General features: G+C 49.2%; 8 protein-coding genes across 8 annotated transcripts; 7 read left to right on the top strand and 1 right to left on the bottom strand.

Annotated features, from left to right (window-relative positions):
* Positions 1-34: 34 nt before the first annotated feature.
* Positions 35-3,515, top strand: FTJAE_116 (glu asp-tRNA amidotransferase subunit A; the record flags this gene model as incomplete). The annotated part of the gene is made up of 12 exons (XM_037344558.1): positions 35-320; positions 362-645; positions 1,098-1,105; positions 1,430-1,910; positions 1,960-2,106; positions 2,157-2,173; positions 2,223-2,325; positions 2,369-2,740; positions 2,782-2,911; positions 2,952-3,074; positions 3,116-3,307; positions 3,352-3,515. The coding sequence occupies 12 exons, from the start codon at positions 35-37 to the stop codon at positions 3,513-3,515; spliced, it is 2,307 nt and encodes a 768-aa protein (XP_037212719.1).
* A 340-nt stretch (positions 3,516-3,855) lies between these two features.
* Positions 3,856-5,958, top strand: FTJAE_115 (7-alpha-cephem-methoxylase; the record flags this gene model as incomplete). Its single annotated transcript, XM_037344448.1, has 6 exons — positions 3,856-4,242; positions 4,285-4,366; positions 4,414-4,504; positions 4,545-4,783; positions 4,827-4,880; positions 5,612-5,958. The coding sequence occupies 6 exons, from the start codon at positions 3,856-3,858 to the stop codon at positions 5,956-5,958; spliced, it is 1,200 nt and encodes a 399-aa protein (XP_037212718.1).
* Positions 5,959-6,733: 775 nt separating this feature from the next.
* Positions 6,734-9,477, top strand: FTJAE_114 (serine threonine kinase; the record flags this gene model as incomplete). Its single annotated transcript, XM_037344338.1, has 7 exons — positions 6,734-6,753; positions 6,806-6,959; positions 7,016-7,348; positions 7,392-8,252; positions 8,297-8,491; positions 8,543-8,986; positions 9,034-9,477. 7 exons carry the CDS (start codon positions 6,734-6,736, stop codon positions 9,475-9,477), a joined length of 2,451 nt encoding a protein of 816 aa, XP_037212717.1.
* Positions 9,478-9,684: 207 nt separating this feature from the next.
* FTJAE_113 (uncharacterized protein) lies at positions 9,685-11,125 on the bottom strand (the record flags this gene model as incomplete). The annotated part of the gene is made up of 3 exons (XM_037344228.1): positions 9,685-10,300; positions 10,348-10,433; positions 10,484-11,125. The coding sequence occupies 3 exons, from the start codon at positions 11,123-11,125 to the stop codon at positions 9,685-9,687; spliced, it is 1,344 nt and encodes a 447-aa protein (XP_037212716.1).
* A 1,132-nt stretch (positions 11,126-12,257) lies between these two features.
* FTJAE_112 (uncharacterized protein) lies at positions 12,258-14,221 on the top strand (the record flags this gene model as incomplete). The annotated part of the gene is made up of 4 exons (XM_037344117.1): positions 12,258-12,613; positions 12,708-12,970; positions 13,020-13,286; positions 13,335-14,221. The coding sequence occupies 4 exons, from the start codon at positions 12,258-12,260 to the stop codon at positions 14,219-14,221; spliced, it is 1,773 nt and encodes a 590-aa protein (XP_037212715.1).
* A 567-nt stretch (positions 14,222-14,788) lies between these two features.
* On the top strand, positions 14,789-17,521 carry FTJAE_111 (short-chain alcohol dehydrogenases/reductase; the record flags this gene model as incomplete). The annotated part of the gene is made up of 6 exons (XM_037344007.1): positions 14,789-15,638; positions 16,101-16,480; positions 16,525-17,118; positions 17,160-17,228; positions 17,277-17,370; positions 17,415-17,521. 6 exons carry the CDS (start codon positions 14,789-14,791, stop codon positions 17,519-17,521), a joined length of 2,094 nt encoding a protein of 697 aa, XP_037212714.1.
* A 694-nt stretch (positions 17,522-18,215) lies between these two features.
* Positions 18,216-19,058, top strand: FTJAE_110 (Dehydrogenase reductase SDR family member on chromosome X; the record flags this gene model as incomplete). Its single annotated transcript, XM_037343897.1, has 1 exon — positions 18,216-19,058. The coding sequence occupies one exon, from the start codon at positions 18,216-18,218 to the stop codon at positions 19,056-19,058; it is 843 nt and encodes a 280-aa protein (XP_037212713.1).
* A 577-nt stretch (positions 19,059-19,635) lies between these two features.
* On the top strand, positions 19,636-20,454 carry FTJAE_109 (formaldehyde dehydrogenase; the record flags this gene model as incomplete). The annotated part of the gene is made up of 2 exons (XM_037343785.1): positions 19,636-20,011; positions 20,062-20,454. Coding segments are annotated over 2 exons (769 nt in total), but the record flags the coding sequence as incomplete, so codon positions are not given.

The raw sequence follows: 20,454 nt of genomic DNA, 5'->3' as shown, positions 1-20,454 counted from the left end.
CAACCAGCCACAGTGGGAGTTACATACATCAACCATGGAGCGAACAATCGACCAAGAACTCCGTATGCGACAAGCTACGATTGATGACCTGGATGGAATCACAAAACTTGCTATTGAAGCCTTCCCTGATGATCCAGAACGAGATTACCGATTCCCATATCGCCATGAATACCCTGAAGATCAGTGGAAGTGGACCAGAGCTGAGTATGAGGGGTTTTTGAGACAGCCTGAAAGCTATGACATTCTCGTCATAGAGGCTGGGCAAAAGATTGTCGCTCTGGGCATCTGGGATGTCTCTGGTCTTACTGGTGCCAAACCAGGTATGTCAGCCTCAATTTTCACATCCTAGCTAACAACTCAGTCAAACCCGGTGTTCTGGGCGACAACGAACGTCGTGATGCAAATCTCCCTCACATGCGATATTTCGCGTCGCGCGTAGAAGAAGTTTATGATATGCATTTCAGTCAATTCGGCAGCAAGCAACTCCATCTTGTTAATCTCGCGACGCATCGCGATTATCGCAGAAGAGGTTGCGGCGCTGCTCTTTGTAAATACGGAATGGAAAAGGCAGAGCGCGAGGGATTTGTCGCTACGGTTTTTGGGAGTCCAATGGGAATCAAGCTGTATACGTCCGTCGGGTTCAAGGTAATTGGGGCTGAACCTATGATCATGCCCGGTGATGAAGAGGGATTAACTACAACTGCATTAGTTTGGGGTAATTAGTAATTCAGAAGAGTCTCATCGGGCGTCAAGAATTTGCAAAGTGAACAGGCGATGCTTACCCTCGTCATCGTCTTCAGCTGCCTGTTGTCTTCCCTTTTGGGAAATCGGTGACACGATTCAGTAGATGGATAATATCAGTTGTTGCATGGGTCCTCCTGGTGAAGTGTCATGAGAGAAAAGCAGGATGAGATGGGAGCCAAACATATTGATGAGTGGAATGTAAGGCTACGTTTCTGAATTGGGAAATCGGCAGACCTTAATGTCTGTGAATGAGCGTTTTTGTAAAGATTATTAAAGTTGGGGTCTGTTCAGGTGAGACTGGTGATGTATATTGACGTATTGATCTGTTCATAAACTCATGTACAATATTACAGCCGAATACGTGAGTATGAGTGTCGCTCAAAGGACAAGAACATACTGACGGCTTAGGAAATTATGTCATCAGAAAAAGCACAAGCTGGTTCATTCAGCTCATTTGGAGAAAAATCTCCCTCTGCTCCTTGCTCAGTTGAGTCGTTCTGCTTAGATCGATATCTGTCAGATTTTCGTGACAGACCAGTCCAAGAGCGATTACTGGAGAACTCAAACAATGACACCCAAGACATTTCAGTCGAAGATTTGGATTTTTTCATGAGCCTGCAGTGCCCACCAGAACTAGAGACGTTGATTTCCAAAGGCCCATTTGAACAATAAGCAATTTGATCAGTTCACTGTCTGCCACTGCGAATGCTGCACTGGCAGTCACGTGGAATCGGTTAATTGCATCAGCCTCCCGCATTCACCTTTATAAGGCTTCTCCTCACCTTCACGAGAATGCGCGCGGCATGGCTCAACAACAGTTCCATTTCATCGCCTTTATTTCCTTCTTCGCTTTTACACTCTACATCATGTTCACCTGGGCAAATCTCCGTCAAATGGTTCCCTTTCTTTCGCAGAGTCGCACTCTGCCCGATCTCCTCACTGTTGACGCCAAGGCTCTGGCCTCCGGATTGACAAGTGGGCACTTCACCAGTGTTGACTTGGTGGAGAAGAGCCTTGAGATGATTCAGAAGCATGACAAGTATCTTCATGCGATGTTGAGTTTGGTGCCGAAAGATCAGCTGCGACAGAGAGCAGAGGCGCTTGATAAGGAGCGAAAGGATGGCAAGGTCCGGGGGCGATTGCATGGGATCCCGATTGTGATCAAGGTATGACTGTGGCGTCGCTGTCGCTATTGCATGAAGCTGACCTTTCAAGGACAACATCGCGACGGTTCCTGAGCTGGGGATGGAGACGACTTGTGGTTCTTGGGCGCTGCATGGCATGACCCCAACCTCGAATGCCGATCTCGTCAACAAGCTCATCCAAGCTGGGCTCATCATCATCGGCAAAGCGAATCTGAGTGTGAGTGCTCCAGTCTCTGAGTTTGGCCATGTTAACTGACTCCTCAACAGGAATGGGCATATTATCGGTACGTCATCTGAAGCCATCTCGCATGAAGCGCGACTCACTCCTCTCAGAAGCAATGACCTCCCGAGCGGTTGGTCCGGCAAGGGCGGCCAGTGTCAATCCGCCTACGTTCGCGGCGGCATCGATCCTGATGACAGCAACAACGGTCACAGCGTGAGTCTTTCTTCACTCACCGCATCCCATACTGACAGTTCAGAACCCTTCCGGCTCTTCTACCGGCTCAGCAGTCGCCGTGTCCGCAGGCTACGCCCCCCTCTCCATCGGCACCGAAACAGACGGATCCCTGGTATCTCCCGCGTCGCGAGCAGCTTTGTACACGATCAAACCGTCAATCGGACGCGTTTCTCAGTCTGGGATCATCCCTATCAGCCATACCATGGACTCAGCTGGACCTATGGCCAAGACCCCACACGACCTCGCCGCTTTGCTCGATGTCATCTCTGGTACTGATGAGTTTGCGACTCTGGGAGGATCCTGGGATGAGCTGTCGGTCGCGACGATCGACTTCAAGAAATGGTGGCCAGGGGAGGATTACCTTAAGCCTGTTGAGAGTGCGACAGAGCAGATGGTGAGTTCGCTGCCACTTTCATGAGCTAGCTGACTGTGTAGCACGCCGAGATCCAAGCTGCGTATGACAAGATGGAGGAGCTAGCCAAGAAGTATGTCGGCGACGCTCCTCTTCCGCCTCCTTCTGAGAGTTTCATGCTTGACGGGAAGGACAGTGAGGGAGTCATCATGAGTAAGTCATCCTCCCCCTATTGACACTTTTACTGACAAAGAAGTGGCCGATTTCAAGCACGACCTCAACAAATTTCTCGAGTCAGCGGAAAACACCAAGATCCATTCCCTCAAAGATCTTATCGAGTTCAACAAGGCCCATCCCGATCTCGAAATGCCTCCTGGTATGTCCTCATCTCAATCGATGACCTAGCTAACCTCTCAGGCTACGATGACCAGGGACTCTTGATCGACGCCGAAGAATCAGATCTCTCACTCGAAGACTACGAGAAGAACCTCTCTCATCTCCGAAAGGTTGCGCGCGACGATGGATTGGATCGCATCTTCAAGGAATACGGTGTCGATGTGATTGTCGGATCAAGCGACACTGCTATCAAGGCGTATGCAAGTGGAAGTGGTATGTTTACTCCAGTATTTATTAAGCAACGCTGACAATTCCAGGGTACCCCGTCGGAAATGTTCCTCTCGGATACCTAGACTTCAACGGCCGCCCTTTCGGACTCGCAGTCCTCGCAGCCAAGAACCAGGAAGCCAAGATTCTCAAGTTCATGAATGCATGGGAGGGTACTTTCGGTCCGAGGAAAGCTCCGCCGCTGCTTCAGTGATTGTTGAGAGGAGGGTCAGTGTCTCAACTGTTACTGTGTGATAAGACACAATCGTGTGAGTAAGTCAGTGCGCGAGTCACACATGGCTTTCGGGCCTCATTTCATGATGGTGTTCTGGGCATTGCTCTCATTAGTTAGAGATGCGTGAATTAACTGATATGAGACCAACTTGCAGGGTTGTAGTAGATGGCTCAAGCAGGCTGGCTGCTTACTTGCATGTGCGGGGACAATCCGTGAGGCTCTTGACTTTGATCCCTGTGAAGCGAGTTCTCGACGATAAATTCAACAGCTATTTGTTCAATCTCAGTGTAGTCTATGTTGTAATTGAAAGCAAGTCACCATGGCTGAAGTAATTTCAGAGCACAAACCAAACGAAGGGCCGGATGAGTTGAACTCACTGCCATCCAAATCGGCGACCCTCCAATTCTTCGACGCCTCAGACCCGAAATGGGCAACCGAGAAGCCGTTTTATTCCAACATACCTTTCACCCAGACCAAGATTGCCAACACAAATGTCATCAACACAAGTGCACGGGTTCAGATATCTGATATTAGAGGCCATGAATCTGACTTTACACTCGACAAAAATGGCTTTCAGTTAGTTGAATGGAAGAACCAATTCTCTGATGTCGGGCCCTCGTTTCAAGAAGAAGGATATCCTGCTGTGGTCAAGTTTATGAAGGATGTTCTGGGGAGTCATGTCAAGGTTTGCGTGTTTGATCATATTGTATGTCTCCATGAGGGTTCTCGGCAGTGCTAATCGAAGTAGGTCCGTCAGAGTCAACCGCGAGGCTCTGCACCTGAAGATGAGAAAGCGTACATCGGCAGACCCAGCAAGGTCGCTCACAATGGTATGGTCCAAAAACCTTGACATTTGGCAACCTCATCTTATGTACAGACCAAACATATGAAGGAACAATCGCCAAGATCAAACACGACTTTGGCTCCCAAGCCCCCTCGATTCTCTCTCAGCGCTTCCGAATAATAAAGTAAGTTTCCCTTCACATACAGTCCCCTCTGACAGCACAGTGTCTGGAAACCCCTCAAGCCTGTCCGCCAATACCCCCTCACACTCTGTGATTACCGTACATGTGATGAAAAAGACGGGCATCGCAGTGATTTGGTCTACCCCCACGTTGTGAGTGAGAATATCCTTTTCTCTTACTCAGCAGATCAGAAGTGGTACTACGTTAGTGACCAATCTGATGAGGAGGTTTGGCTGATCAAGACGATGGATTCTTTGGCGAGAAGCGAGGATGTTGCCATGTGTAAGTGCCGAGCCCCGTTTGAGATGTGTACTGATTAGGGTAGATACGCCACATACTTCGTTCTTTGATGAGGACCCTGCTGTTGCGGAAGAGATACGTGAGAGCATTGAACTTAGGGTTTATGTAATCGGATAGGCTTTGCTCCTGTAAAATCGCTGTTTTGGGAGTCTAATGAGCACTTTCTTAAATCGATTGTCAATACCTGTGTTAATTGACCGATCTCAGTGTTGATAATTACCAAGTGAATCCACCCTTATCTGCGCCTCTCAGAATGTATGCTGCAATCTCTATTTCGAATGGAATGCTGAGTTGCATCGGAAACTGAGACACTCGCCCCGACAAAAATCTCGGGACCGAAGTCTTCAAGTCACGAATCAGGCTGTGATCTTGAGCAGTTGATTGGCAGATTCTAACCGATCATCCTCACAGAGCCTCATCTGAAGCGGGGTAAGAGTTGATCATTGGTGCAAAAAGATCTCATGATCAATTCCATGCAGAGGCTACTGCAGAGATAATCCGGTTGATTATCTCGGCGTGGGACGCCAATCTGGTTGGACAACATCAGCACAAGTGGGTGTACTCCTTTTTGTATAGCCAATCAGTTCCGGATGAGATTTCCCGAATTCTGTGATATCTTATGCGCCTTTCATTGGAGGCTCAGATCTGAGGCTCTGCTTCAATGATAAAAGAACGAGTTCGGCGACGTTCGAACTGATTGTTCTCTCAAGTCGCAACACTCAATCCAATCTCAATCACAAGCTACAATAACTACAACTCAAATAGTACTGACTCAACTATTCCCCAAGAACTTCCACTGACAACTCACAGACGCAGAAATGGAGAGAACTCGTTCACACTCTCGCGGTCGTCCCACCGACGCAGACAAGAAACGGTACGAAGAAGAGTCCATGACCCGCGAAAGCTCTGTCGGCGAATGCGACCTCATCTGCCCCCAGCCCACCAAGGCCCAACCTTGGAAGCAGGCTCTCCAAGTTGAGAAAGACTCTGGAACGAACCCCCTTCTTAACTGGGAACCTAACGCTATGGACTTTGGGGAGAAGCCTTGGCTCAAGATTGACTGGTCCAAGATTGAAGGGACTGGACCTGGAGGAGTTCGTAGCAAGTCTCCTGATCAGATGTGTGGCTATTCAGTTGGAAACCTCAAGCTTGTTTGAGATTGGACTAAAGGACTGGAGCTTCTTCAGATTGTGTTGGATATGAGTTAGTAAATTGCATTTGTCTATTTGATCAGTATTCGGGTATTGCGTAAATTAGCCCGTGTTCCGTTACTTTGCCCTTTTGAGGGCCTAGAACTCGATCCAACCTTCTGTTATTCTTGCACTCCCATTTCTTAGGCTAAAGTTTTATCCTAATACCATTTCCTGCCTAGCAACTGCTGCTAGGTACAATATCATCGATCCTGCTGCTGAGCACTGAACCTACCATGAATAAGAGACCAGACTGGTGCCTTTTGTTCTGCTCAGTGATAGCATCGACGCCTTTTAGTCAGATATTTATTCACCTAGGGGAGGAAGAAAACTCAAAATCTCAACCCTAAAGGATAAAAATACTTAGGTAACTTGGCATAAGGTTAGAGAGTAAGCTTATTTCAGCACCCTTTATCATGGCTTGATATTCTCTTGCTCCCCAAGATCGTTTCACAGCGCAAGTCTTGGATTGGCTCTTTAGTTGCCAGCGAGCGCCCACGCTCACCATCCCTGGTCTGGTCGGATGCCGGGCCATCAATAATCCCTCATCGTGGATCAGCGTCTGCAGTAGGTCTCAGCCGCAGGCAGTGCCCATGCGGGGTTACGAGCTCCCTCCAGGCATCAAACTTCGACTTCCGCAAGCTTATTGCATCAATGAATCGCAAGAATTGGGTTAGGTTCACGCTTCCTTCTTATCAGGTAGATATCGTCAGGTTGCGCAGGATTCTTGACGACATTTACCATGGAGACTATGAAGTATCCGTATGTCATCTCCGAACCCGTGCCTACGTCAGCTAATCACTTCGTAGTTCAGAGATGAAATGTTTGTTATTCTGGCTCCCCGGGAACTAACTGTCGAGGAGAGGGATGCGGTTGCCGAGGCGAGTCGATACAAGCGCATCGTTAAAGAAAACAACGCTGTCAAGGCCAATATGAGGGAGGAGCCGTTTACTCCACGAGCAATCAAGGTAAGCCTACCCTTGGGGCCTATAGCTTTGAGCTTATATTGACCGCACAGAACTAGCCGAAGAAATACGGGGATCAGAGGCGAAGACCACCAACCGCCCCGCCTTTGTCTCAAACCACAACCGAGCAGCCTGAGGTTCCTGATACAAGCCAAATCCCGTTATTTGATTCAATGACACAGGTGGTTCCTTCAATGGATCGCAAGGCGCATGCGACGCCAGAGCAAGTCTTGGTTGTCGTTGAAAACGTTACAGCAGACGAAGTAGGAAGAACTTTGAAGGGTTTGTACGCAACTGAGGTCGCAAGCGGTGAAACCTCCAAGGTATTCGGGGTAGAGACTCGCTTGTCATTGAACGGGCATCTTTCTGACTCAAAAGATGTCGTCCGAAAGGTATGTTAGTCGTTGTTCAAGGTCACTGCATCTAACTGGATAGTGCGCTGTTAAACGTTTACATGAATCCACGAGCCCTGAGCAATTCTGGGCCGAATATGAGTCTTTGAAGAGGCTCAAGAGCTTGAATCATCCTCACTTGATTGAGATACTCTCTGTCTTCAGATCCGAGAAAGATGCGACACAGCACTTCAACTTTCTGTTTCCACTAGCTCTTTCAAACTTGAAACGTCTCTTCCGAGAAGTCTATGTCCCAATTCCCCTTCGAAACCGAAATCTTGATTCTCTTTGGGGCCAAATTCCTGGGCTCTCAAGTGCAGTTGCCTACCTTCACGACTCTGCTCATATGGCACACCGTGACATCAAGCCATCAAATATTCTGATATATGAAGAGCCTTTCGGGAACGGACTCTCTCTAAAGCTTACAGATTTTGGGTTATCAGTCGATCTTTCCAGAGCCCGAACATGGGAGCAAGGTAGCCGAGCTCGTCAATCAGCTTGGCTGTATGACTCTCCAGAGGCTCGGAACGCGTCTCCCATAGCAGGGGTAGAATCAAGCGCAAGAATCAAGATCCCTTCCTCATCTGACTTGATGGCTAATGACATCTGGAAGCTGGGATGTGTGTTTACAGAGATGCTTGCCTATCTGGTCGGTGGAGGCTCATCCGGTGTACATGAGTTTCGAAACCACATAACGACTACAGAGGATAATATCTCTTCTGACGTGTTTCACGATACTCGCTTCGACGATGGCGAGCAGGTCAAACCTCAAGTTCTCGAGTTCATTGACCGGATGGCGTACAAAGATTACCGAGCAGGCATGTTGCAACCAGTAATCAAGGAAATGCTCGCCAAGTCAGCGTTGAGACCTACGATAGCTGACGTGTGCGAGGATTTGGCAGATGTGTGTTTGTTTCCAGTCATCACTTCATAGCTAATACGTTACAGAACAACTTCCCTAACATCAGCTACGATGACGGAGTAAGAATAGTTCGGTTCGTTTCAGCGGATCGGCTGGCACACTCGAGGTTCGATACCGTAAGACTCAAGATTGAGGAATGGACTGGCCGGTCAATAGATTGGGCTCCATTACAACAACCACTACCCAAGGTGGATGCCGGTGATTACATAGCAACTTGGAAAGTAAGTCCAGATCGTCTTGCGGAAAGTCGTGTGGACACTGACGCGTCCCAGTGGCACGGAATCGACTTGTCCCTAGCTCTTTCACAGGACGAGTATGATCGCTATAAACCAACATGCTTCCCTGTGACCACCAACAATGTTCCCCTTCTCCCTCTTACACGACAAGGTCTCAAGGCACAGCAAGCTGCCAAACCAAGTTCTTCTACGCAACCCATCAATCTCGGACAACCATCTCAGTCCTCTCTCGGTACCACTGCTCTGGCAAGCCCCATTTCCTCCATACTACGGACAACCGTAAATACGAAAGACATTTACTGGTGCATCGAGAGGAATTTTACAGAGCCAACAGAGATATATCTTTCTCCCATTCAGGATGCAGAGAAACTAGATGACGAACAGTTGTTTCGTCAAGTCAACAAGGCTATCGGTAGCACAGAGGGCTGGATTCGTCGACTCTTCTCGTGGAAGCGCTGTACCGCAATCGACTTTGTTCAGGTATGATCAGAAAATACCCCCATATCACAATCTGTACTGATTTGCAGTTCCTTGTAATATGGGAGAACAAAGACCAAGTCAATCCCATCCAGAAAGAACTTCCTCCTCCCGCAACTCCATTCTACAACCATTCCGTTCCTTTGCCTCACGACTTTCACATGAGAGCAGCTGGGTTGCAGATGGTATTTGGACTGCGTGATCCGAGGAAAGGTAGAGGAGAAACAACCATCATCAGCATGCTTCCCAATAAGAGAAACCCTCCACCTTTCTCGAAGAGAATATCAGAACCTGGCTGGGGCTTGCATGCCAAGATGGGGTTTTCTCAGCGAAGGTTTCTGGCATGGCTGTTTCTCTGCATTATTTTGGGTGGGATATTTGTGGTTATCTGGCTGGTCTTCATAAATCCAACAGACCTACAGAATGCTTTTATTCCCAGTTTCCTTTTTGCAGCTCTACTGACGGGTGCGATGGGATTACTGCAGGTAGCGTAGTGGGCCATTAGCAATTCAAATCCATCTACGAGCTGCTCAGACTCATCACATCACTTGCCTTTTTGAATTCCTCGTAAGTCTGATTCAGGTGGTCAAAATTCGCAAAGAAAGGTTTATCAAGTCAACTCCCGGGGCGGTCGGTGCGGCCGCGATTCAATTGAGGTCATGTACCTTGGTCAGGAGACTGCGCATGTAAAGATATAAACACTAAACCATTACTAATTCGGGAATTGTCTCGCTTTCCTCCACGATTGGTCTCTTGACATCCCAAGCCATTGTATCCAGGAAAGCCATATCCTGGCTTGACAACAGTAGTTGGCCTTCCTGTTCAATCTTGTCAAGCACCTCAGCAACCTGCTCCATGAGCGTTATCTGCCTCTCAAACTCCTTTACACGGAACTTTCTAGTGCATCTACCAACCACACCAATGACCCAGTCAACAGAGGTCGCCGAGGTCGACAGATCAACTGACTTGGCCTGCAAGAGAGAGCTACACTCGTCCAGACACTCTTTTACATCCTGCAATTCGGAGTTGACGTCGTTGATATTGGAGATAGTGGCTTCTGCAACACCCTTGAGCGCTGTGATGTCGTTCTCTACCTTGTTAGCCTCTGTGATCTGCTTTTGGTAGAGCTGATGCGTTGATCGACGAGAAGAAATGTCACGCTGGTACTGCGAGACTAGGTTTTGTAGGTTGCGCTGCTCCATCTCGAGGTTCGAGATTACTTGCTGGTCTTGGGATATCTCTCTATTCAAAGTGGACACCCTGGATTGAAGGGCGACAATCTCGTCCTTTAGATCCGATACGCGAATGCCCTTGTAACTATGATGTGTTAGCTTTTTCTCCGATAATCTGCGCATGTTGCTCACCCAGCAAATCCTGCTCCGGCTGCTGCCAGTCCCAATGATGCCCCTGCGGTGAAAGGTGCAGCTATGAGGCCGATGCCGGTCAGCATCTATCTTCTAATTAGTCAAATCTCTTAGACGTGCAAATGTGAGTGCATACCAGTCCTACGCCTGCCGATTCCTTCTTACTCTCACGGCGTCTGTGTGTCTCTGAAATTTGTCCATTCTTTTGCGTTATCTCACGATCAAGTTCTGCTTTCCTAGTCTTCTTTTCATTCGCCTGGCGAGTCTTGATACGGATTTCCTCTTCTTTGGCACTGGCATCCCGCTGTGTCTGCGCCAGGATTGCTTCGCTAGAGGCAAGAGAGCTCTCAGCCTGGCTGGCGAGGTCCTTTGCTCGCGACTGGCATTCATCTAGCAAATCATCCTGAGCCTCAACATCTCGTCCGACATCCATCACTTGGTAGCTACAGTCCATGGTGGACTGTAGCGCGCCATCTGCCGATGCCTCAGCTTGGGTGATAGAGGCAGTAATATCATCGAGAGATCGAGCCAACCAAGAGATCTGAGGGGCCATGTTGACTGTTGTTGGATCTTCAACATTTTCAATTAACAATAGGAATGACCTCATCTGCAATTTGGCATGCTGGGCTTTGCTCAGACTGTTCTGAAGAGAGGACCGAACAGAGGCGACTTCTGTAGCGACAATGTTCTTTGAAGTGGTATCAAGCGAATTGAGTCGCTCCCTAGCAGATCGAAGTGAGTCCTGAATATCGGAGACGTTATTGGAAAGGCTATCCATTATTGAAAAAGGGTTGACGCTGGGCAAAGGGTGCTAATGCTCACGCACATGAGGGTAATCGACTGGGAAATCCTGCAACGTCCTTTACTTGGAGAATCAGTCTATATTAGAACAGATACTCGTATGACAGTTCTAGTGGTTCACTACTTGACAAGGTTTATTTCAGCTACGTCGATATTTCAACTGGCCACATCTAGAACACCACCAGCGACATCCTCGCATGTTTGAGACCGCTACAACATTCCATGCTTCAGTTGTGGCATGGACGCGCATGATTTGAGTGGGTGATCAAGATGTTTATTGGCTATATGGACACGGGTATATGCACTATTGACTGCCTTGCATAATGCGGCTGAATTTGGCGTCTAAAGTTAAGCCTCCATGTAAGGCAGACAACGCCGTGGTAGTAAATAGCTTCACAGTTTCGTAGAGGATGGTTCGATTTGACGTGCGTGTAGCTGACTGGATTGACAAAACGCCCGTGCAGCAACGTCAGCCATACTAGATGAACTACTGCACAGGCGTTTTGTAATCAACCCACCAACCAATACTTAACCCCTTGCATCTGTCAATTTGAATCGAACACTCAATCAAATACCTGAATTGAATCGCCTGTACAGTCCGTTGCGACACGGGCACTGTGATTCCCTTGTTCCTGGTTCAGCTGCATCTGCCAGCTCGCATTTGAGGCAACGAGGTTACAGAAAGGAAAGCTTGCTAGACCTTAACCTTTCAGCCTGAATCAATTCAAGGTTGCAGTAGACTTGTTATCGTTTGTGGCACTAATCAATCTTGAGGTACTGGTGACCTTATCAAGCATTTTTGGAGCGCGCATGTCTCTCACGTGTGTGAGGCGCGTGATGTGAGCCATCAGCTGTGGGGNNATGATGATCACGTCTGACGCATGCATGTCTCTCACGGCTTGCATGGATGGGCTGATTTCATGGCCTAGACTCCGCGCCAGGCTGATGTGATGGAGGCCTGAGCGTATGCGAACCATGAACGAGGCAGATAACCGTCCAAGAGCCGCATATCCAAGACCTCATGGTGATAAAAGGAAGTATCATCTCTTGGAATTATTAACCGCATCGATCCAAAGAGCAATCAATTCATTGAAGACATTCCCTGAATCATGAGTTTTGATCAAGGCCGAACGGCAGCCAACGGCGCAGACTATCCGTCTCATCCGGACGACTTTCGTCAGTCATCAACCTATGGTGTTGGCCAACCCGATTATGACCACAAAGCCCAGCAGCGAGCCAACTATGCTCTCGCCCTTCAAATGTCATGTCGAGACGTCGTTCAGACCATCAAGGCAAGTGACCTGCTCATGAGCAATGAATGGGCAAAGCCCCTCACGCACGCCCCCAATGCCATCTCCATCATGGCTCTGTGTCTCAAAACGGCGGCTGTGCGCGAGGCTGCCAACATCAAGGTGAGGGATAAGGAGATCACGGATGAGACTGGGCAACCCATCGGTCTGCTCCCGTAAGTATCCTATCCGCGCTAAGATCGATGGCTAACGGAAGTGAAGGTCAGAGTATTTTCGTACAAATCTACAGCACTGTGCGGACATCGGTAGACTTGCTTTCCTTAATGCACAGAAACGCATGAACAACCTCCAGAGTGTCGCTCGCAGCATGATTGCGCCCGAGGGCACCATCGCCTATATTATCGATCTACTCAGCGATTTGGAGGACGCTGAGGATAACCTCCCGGGAGCTATGAAGCGACTGGAAACTAACGCTGAGAACTTCAAAGCCGATGCTGAAGCTATCACAAAGAAGTTTGAGTATTGGGAGAGAGTGATTATGCATCTTCTCAAGAACTCGCAAGATGCGGGGTGTACGTCCAGAACAGTGTCCCGTGGTCTTCAATTGCTAACGATTACCAGCGATGACTGAAGAGAAACGATCTCAAAATACTGTCGACGCTGTCATGGCAGATGCAGAGAGACAAACCAGAGAGAGAGAGGAAGAAGATGCCAAACGAGCCATCCAAGAGCAACAGAAGTTGCTTCAGATGGCCCGTAGAGAGGTTGAAGAAGCCCAGCGAAGGTTGAATGTGCTACTTGATCGGCCACCAATTGAGGAGCCACCCGCCTGGTCCGATATGATGCACGCGCGGGACTTCGTTCCAGATCGACCCGCACCAAGTCGTGGTAAGAAATCATATACAACTGCATCACTCATATGCTAACTCTTTACAGGGCAAAAGGGCGTATTCACCAAAGGATTAGAATATGTCTTCGGCTCCAGGGACAGCGAGGTCGCAGCAGAGAACAGGCACCGTAAAGAACATGCGGAAAGTATCGCGAATGAAAGACAAGCCTACATAGCCAAAGCAGCAGAGCAGCGCGAGATGCAGAGACGAGTAGCGCAGGCTCAATTGGACGAAGCCAGAGTAAACGAGACGAAGCTCTGGGAAGAACTAAACAAACAGAAAGAAAAGCTCTCTATCAGTCATCACAGTCTCACGAAAGCCAAGCATGATCTCGCAAAGACCCATGCCGAGCTTCAGCGTCTATGCTCTGAAAAGATTGAACTAGTGTGTCTCATCGTCCCTCCCAACGCGCATGCTAACAAGAAACAGGAGCAGATCATGAAGATTCTCGAAGAGTCTATGCGCCGCCTAACAGAGCTAAAGAAAGAAGTCGAGGAGATGGCATTATTCTTCAGCCGAGTGCAGACCGTAATCACGACGACCGTAAACGAGAACTTGCAGAGTTTCCTGAACCCAATCCAACGTGCGCTGGACAAGGGAGACAGCGTTGACAAGATTCGTGAGAGGAGTAAGCAGAATTTACTCAGAAACGCATTTGAACTGCAGGGACGCTTCTCGGCTACTGCAGACGTGGCTAGCATGTATGTCTTCGTGTCTAACAAGTACATCCGGCCGGGGATCAATAAGATGGAGGCGCTGGCGGCTATGAATGACGGTGACTTTGAGCGCGGAAAGGAGGAGTTTAGGGACTGGTGCGACAGTGCAGCGGAGGATATTGTGCGCATCACTGATGGTGAGCAGTACAAGATGGCGGAGAATTTGACGAGGAATGTTGAAGTCTTGAGTCAGAGGGCTATAACAGGTGCTTTGTAGATGATAGCTAATACAAGTCTTATTAAAACGGGTTTTCTTAGCATTAAGGATGCGCCTGTATAATAATCGATTCATCCTTACGGAAGAGGTCAAAGTTCTTGACTCTGTATTAACGCTAAATATGTAATGATATCTATTTACACTCTGTAATTATCTAAACTGTGCGATCCGTTAAGTCCTTCATTCTGCACTAATAATAGACTAGACTGCCCAAACACGGGGTCGCAGCACTTGGCCCATGCGACGCGGATACTGCGGCCGCTCATACCATTCCCATCACGGCCAAGTCTCCATCAGACTACACAAGGGTTTGCACCGCACCGAGTGACTACTACTTGATTAGTGCGGACTTTGCGGAGTATTGGCGGGCTTGGGTCTTGAAGCGAAGCAGTTGTGATTGCAGCCGTCGCGATGATATGAGGTCAAGACAGAGTACTTAAGATCGGCAATGCCAGCCAAATCGTCCCAGTGTAGCATGCTCTATCTGCGATCAATCTTTGCAAACCTCCAGTCCCTTGACAACACTCCACTTCATCTATCTCTACAGCTTAATTCTTTCATCGCACCATGGGCTCCGCAGGAAGCAAAAGCGTCAAGTTCAACCCTGACACCGACATCCCTTCATTAAAAGACAAAGTCATCCTTGTGACCGGCGGAAACAGCGGTCTTGGAAAGGAATCCGTTCTCCAGTTTGCCAAGCATGATCCCAAAGAGATCTGGCTAGGAGCCCGCTCCGAAGCAAAGGCCAAGGAAGCCATCAGCGACATCAAAGCGCAGGTCCCCAATGCCCCAATCAAATTCGTCAAGATAGATCTCGCTTCTTTCAAGTCGATCCGCGAGGCAGCCAAAGCGTTCACCCAGGAATCGGATCGTCTAGATATCCTCCTGCTCAACGGAGGCATCATGTCTGTACCGCCTGGGACAACCGACGACGGGTATGAGATACAGTTCGGCACAAATCACATGGGCCACGCTCTTCTGACCAAGCTCCTCCTCCCAACACTCCTCCGAACCGCCGATAAGGGCAATGATGTCCGTGTTACTGTCCTCGCTTCATCTGCTCACCAGTATGCACCCCCCGAGGGTATCAAGTTCGACACGCTCAAGTCTCAGGCTCTACAAATGGGCGCCATCACACGCTATGGACAAAGTAAGCTCGCCAATGCCTTGTTTGCCAAGGAGCTCGCCAGACGCTATCCCCAGCTCACGACTGCCTCGCTTCAGCCCGGTTTGGTGACCACCAACCTGGCCAACACCATGAGCGACAACAGCTGGGTAATGCGCCTAGCGTGGAAGGTGACGGCTTTCTTCATCGGTGTAGATGTTCCTACAGGCACGTTGAACCAGCTGTGGGCGTCGACGTCTAAGAATGTGGTCTCGGGCACGTACTATGAGCCAATCGGTCGAACAGGACTGGGTAAGCCGCATACCAATGACAGTGCGCTTGCTGCTAAGCTGTGGGACTGGACGGAGAAGGAGCTTGAGGGAGAGAAGCTCTGAGGGGTCATTTGTAATACTATTTCTATGTTGTCTGAGACTGAAGTTTGAACTTGTAATATGCGCTTGTTACTACGTTGATCATATTGACTTTCTTATGCCTACGAATTCCAAAGGTCCAACAGAGCCTTGGGAGCTTTAGAAATTGTCCTCAGTTTTCTTTATTACGGTACTGAAGAAGCCTTTCCTTATGTTTACTCTTTGTGCCTACTCGTTCCTTTCTAAAGTGTGATTTGTAGTTGAGATTCGTTTCATTTGGCCGACGCGTTCAATATCCCGCAGCATATATCTAAGCCGCTCGGTCAATTGTGGCATATAACTTAAATCAGCACTAGAACTTAGCGATAAAGCCATAACGTAAATTGAATTGGATTCTCACAAGACAATCTCCAAGCGTTGCCTCCTGTTCCGGGCCAAGCTCAGTTGATTACTGGCTCCCCATGTGCGGCCGCATTTCCCGCTGGCACTAGTGATCGGCGGCTCCAGTGCGCCGCATTCCAGATTCAAGGCCCAAACCTTGATCTTGAACTGGTTAGACCACTGAACTCGGATGGAAAGAACGCCGCTTCAGCTGAAATCGTGTTGTCCAGTTTGAACCAGCTGCCCCCTGTTCTAGGAACACATCCTCAGCTCCTATCCCACATTATTGACATCTTCGTATTTACCGTTAAAATGAGTCTGAACCTTGGAATGCGCTGTAGCACAGTGGTGCCTAACAAGCCACCTCTGACAGAGAAGAATCTCCCCGATCAGAAGGGCAAGGTACGATCTCCATACCATCAGCCAGCAGACACTGATCAGTACAGGTCTTTCTCGTCACCGGCGCGTCAGGTGGGCTAGGCAAGCTTCTCGTCGACATACTCTATCAACACAACGGAAAGGTCTACCTCGCTGCACGATCCCAATCCAAGACCGAAGAAGTGATCAAAGAGATCAAATCAGCGCATCCCTCCTCAACAGGCGAACTCCATTTCCTCCACCTCGAGCTCGATGACCTGTCGACAATCAAGCCAGCGGCCGATCGCTTCTTAGAAAAGGAAAGCCGACTAGATGTCCTTTGGAACAACGCAGGCGTCATGATCCCGCCTGATGGCTCCAAGACAAAGCAGGGCTACGAACTCCAGTACGGCGTAAACAACAGTGCTCATTTCTTGTTCACTCTTTTGCTTCGCCCTGCCCTTGAAAATGCCGCTGCATCAGCGCCCAAGAACTCTGTCCGCGTTGTTTGGGTCGCTTCTAGCGCTGCTGATGCTGCACCCAATCCGGCAGTAGATCTGACGAATATGGATTACCACCGTAAGGAGGGTGCGTGGATGAAGTACTCGCGCAGTAAAGCTGCCAGTGTTGTACACTCAGCCGAGTTTGCGAGAAGAACCAAAGGCACCGGCATCATCAGTCTTGTAAGTGACCTTCCACCGATCCAACTCCTCTGACCGTGTAGGCCCTCAACCCTGGCAATTTTGTCACCAACCTTCAGCTGAACATGTCCAAGATGGAACTCGCCATGTTTGTTAGTATTATCTGGCGTCACCACCAATAACTGTGCTAACCCGCTCAGAAACTGATCTCATCGGACCCTATCAATGGGGCCTATACTGAGCTCTTTGCAGGTTTAAGTGATACCATCACTGAAGAAAACAACGGCGGATGGGGTAAGTGGCCTTGTATCTTTCATAACACCAGCTGACTGTAGTAGTGTCTCCATTTGGTAAGGTCGAGAAGATTCGAAAAGACTTTGTAGAGCCAGATCTCGGGAGCAAGTTTTGGGAATGGACCATGGAACAGGTGAAGCCGTATATGTAGTTGCACAAAGCTAGCAATCGTCACAGCAATTGAGCATCAGGTCATCCAGAGGGTATCTCCTCCGTAACTCGCTTTAACATGTCATTCAATCATTGGAGATTACGCCCTTGGAATAATGTGTCCATTAATCAGTGAAGTCCCAACCTGTCAAATCCGGTCATGTCACAATTTTTACTACTTGGGTCCCGCGAGCGCAGCGAGGAAGAGCTCTCCGCTAGGAGCCCCCGGAGGGACCAACAAAATGGAGAGTCAGGACCTCGAACTCCAGTGCTTAGTGCGGTCTTCGGAACTGTCGTGATGCGTGAGCGACGTTTTGAACCTTAAAAGAGGAGCCACTGTCAATTGGAGAACTCCGATTCTGACTATGAGAAGCTGAGGTCGCTTCTCGACCTCATTCTGATGGGATGCGGAGCTGCCGTTGTTTGATCAGCCTGCCAAGGCTTGCTCGCGTCGAAACTCGCGTGTTAGCGGTGGAGTTGCGATCGGGCATTGCGGCCGCATTCTTTGTGCTGAACAGCAAAGTGCGGACTACGTCTAAGCCCAGTGTTACTTTGTTAATCCACTTTCCTCCTGTCTGGTTAGCCCTTGTATTACTATTAAACTCTCTCCCTGGGCCGATGATCCAACAAATGCATCATCATACTTCTCAGCTCCATCAAATTGCTCCAATCCAACGCGCAAGCTACCTACAGCAATGGCACTCAGAACATTGGTTGTCGGTGGCACAAGTGGAATTGGCCTAGCTCTGGCCCACCACGTTGCTGCAACCTCCAATGCTGTCGTCACCGTCTGCGGTCGTACCAAACCCGCCAACTTATCGTCAAACATTGAATTTTCACCAATTGAAGCTACTTCAATGCGCGGAATCAAGCAATGGGCCGACAACTTCAAAGACAGGCTCGCGGGGCATCGGATTGCGTTGCTCATCCTGTCTCAGGGAACTTCAAACTTTGCCGGTCGCGATGAGACCGACGAGGGCATTGATCGCAAAATGGCGCTTCACTATTACGGTCGGCAACTCATTGTCCGTGAACTGACCCCGGTTCTTGAACAAGATGCAAAGGTCCTATTCATCTTGAATGGCAGGGAAGGATCTCCGGCTCGTATAAACTGGGACGACCTCGATCTCAGAACAAGCTACTCTATGAGCACGGCTGCCCAGCAGTGTGCTACTATGCTCGACATTATGGTTCAACACTACGCCACTATACAAAAGGGTGATGACAAACGGCACTATGCGCATGTGTATCCGGGAGGAGTCTTGACTGGTCTTACAAGAGCCTGGCCGTGGTATATGAGAGCAGCTGTTAAGGTGGTTGGCCCCTTGATCGCTGTGAAGCCCGAGACGTGTGCTCAGCTATTGTTGGGGAATCTGGACAAGGTCGCGAGTGAGAGTGGGAGAGAAGGGTATTTTTGGAGTAACATGGATAGCGATGGGAGTGTCATCAAGAACAAGGCTGTCTGGAGTCAAAGCCAAAGGGATTGTCTTGCTGAACATACATGGAGCACTATCGATAGTGCTCTCAATAGCCGATGAGTCAGCCTGGTTGGCATCATTGTAATTGGAATGTACTAACCGTCCGACGTAATTGCTCCCACCTGTATGGTATCCAACTCGGTTCATTGCAGTGAACATGGACTTCCAACTACACAATTCATAATCTATCTCATCGGACGTGTGGATTGAGTCTGATTAGCTGCCGGGGCCTGCACATCTTGATCTGACCCNNTCTGCTCCCGACAAGCAAGAACTGTAGGGACCCGAAATGATGAGCGGTGAGATCCTAGCACAGGTAGCAAACAGATCACAGTTCCACGTAACCTCAAGACTCGCAATTCTCAGCCACCTCCGAACACGTCAGTTATATTCGAATCTCCGCGCCGGAGATAGGGTAGCATACTACACCGTAGCTATATCGGATCTCCCGGATATGACCTTCGGCCGCCTTTCCCGCACTCTTTGGATGCAATACCAGGCGCAAAGACTCAGCCTCTCACAGAAGTGAAAGTACAAAGAAGTATTCAACATATAAGTGCCCCGAATCCTCCGTATTGTATATCCCTAATTCCAGTCATCCAACTTCGCATCAGTAGACCTTTACTAGAATTCCATCATGTTAGCCAACCTCACTCTTCCCGCCACTATGCGAGCTCTCTTGCTCACGGGCCTATACAACGTCACCGTCCAAGACGTTGCAGTCCCAAAGCTCGTCTCTCCAACTGATGCCATCGTCAAGTTGACCACCGCTGGTATATGCGGGTCAGATCTTTATGCCTATCGAGGATTCGCTCCGGACCAGGACCCTTATGTTCTCGGGCACGAGGGCATTGGCTACGTTGTACAGACGGGTAGTGGCGTCTCTAGTGTCTCGATCGGAGACTACGTCGTCATCCCTGACAACTTTCACCACGGACAGCTGGAGATGCAGCCTACGTTTCCCATATCCTATGGAGGTGGGGTGCAATCTCCGGGTGTATCAGGTCTTCAAGGTATGACAGCACCGCCGTCCTGAATGTTCAGAGTGCTGATATCTGTCTAGCCGAGTATGCTATCGTCAAGGCTGCTGATGCCAATCTATTCCGCCTCCCCATCCACCGGAACCAGACCAATGAGTCGCTGGAGCAGAGTTACCTCATGACAGGGGACATCTTTTCTACTGGATGGACAGCAATCACCTGGTCTGGCTTCGAGCCAGGTGATTCAGTCGCCGTCTTTGGTGCAGGTCCTGTTGGTCTGATGGCAACATACAGCGCTCTGCTCCGTGGTGCCTCTCGCGTCTACACAGTAGATCATGCCCAGGAGCGTCTCGATGTCGCCAAGTCCATCGGAGCCATACCCATCAACTTTGCGGAATCCGACCCCGTCGCTCAGATCCAGAAGCTTGAACCGGCTGGTGTGAAGCGAGCTGTGGACTGCGTCGGTCTAGAAGCTC

This window comes from Fusarium tjaetaba (genome assembly GCF_013396195.1).
Source record: "Fusarium tjaetaba strain NRRL 66243 chromosome Unknown NRRL66243_c0000008, whole genome shotgun sequence".
NCBI lineage: Eukaryota > Fungi > Ascomycota > Sordariomycetes > Hypocreales > Nectriaceae > Fusarium > Fusarium tjaetaba.
This window is presented reverse-complemented; position numbering and strand designations above follow the sequence as displayed.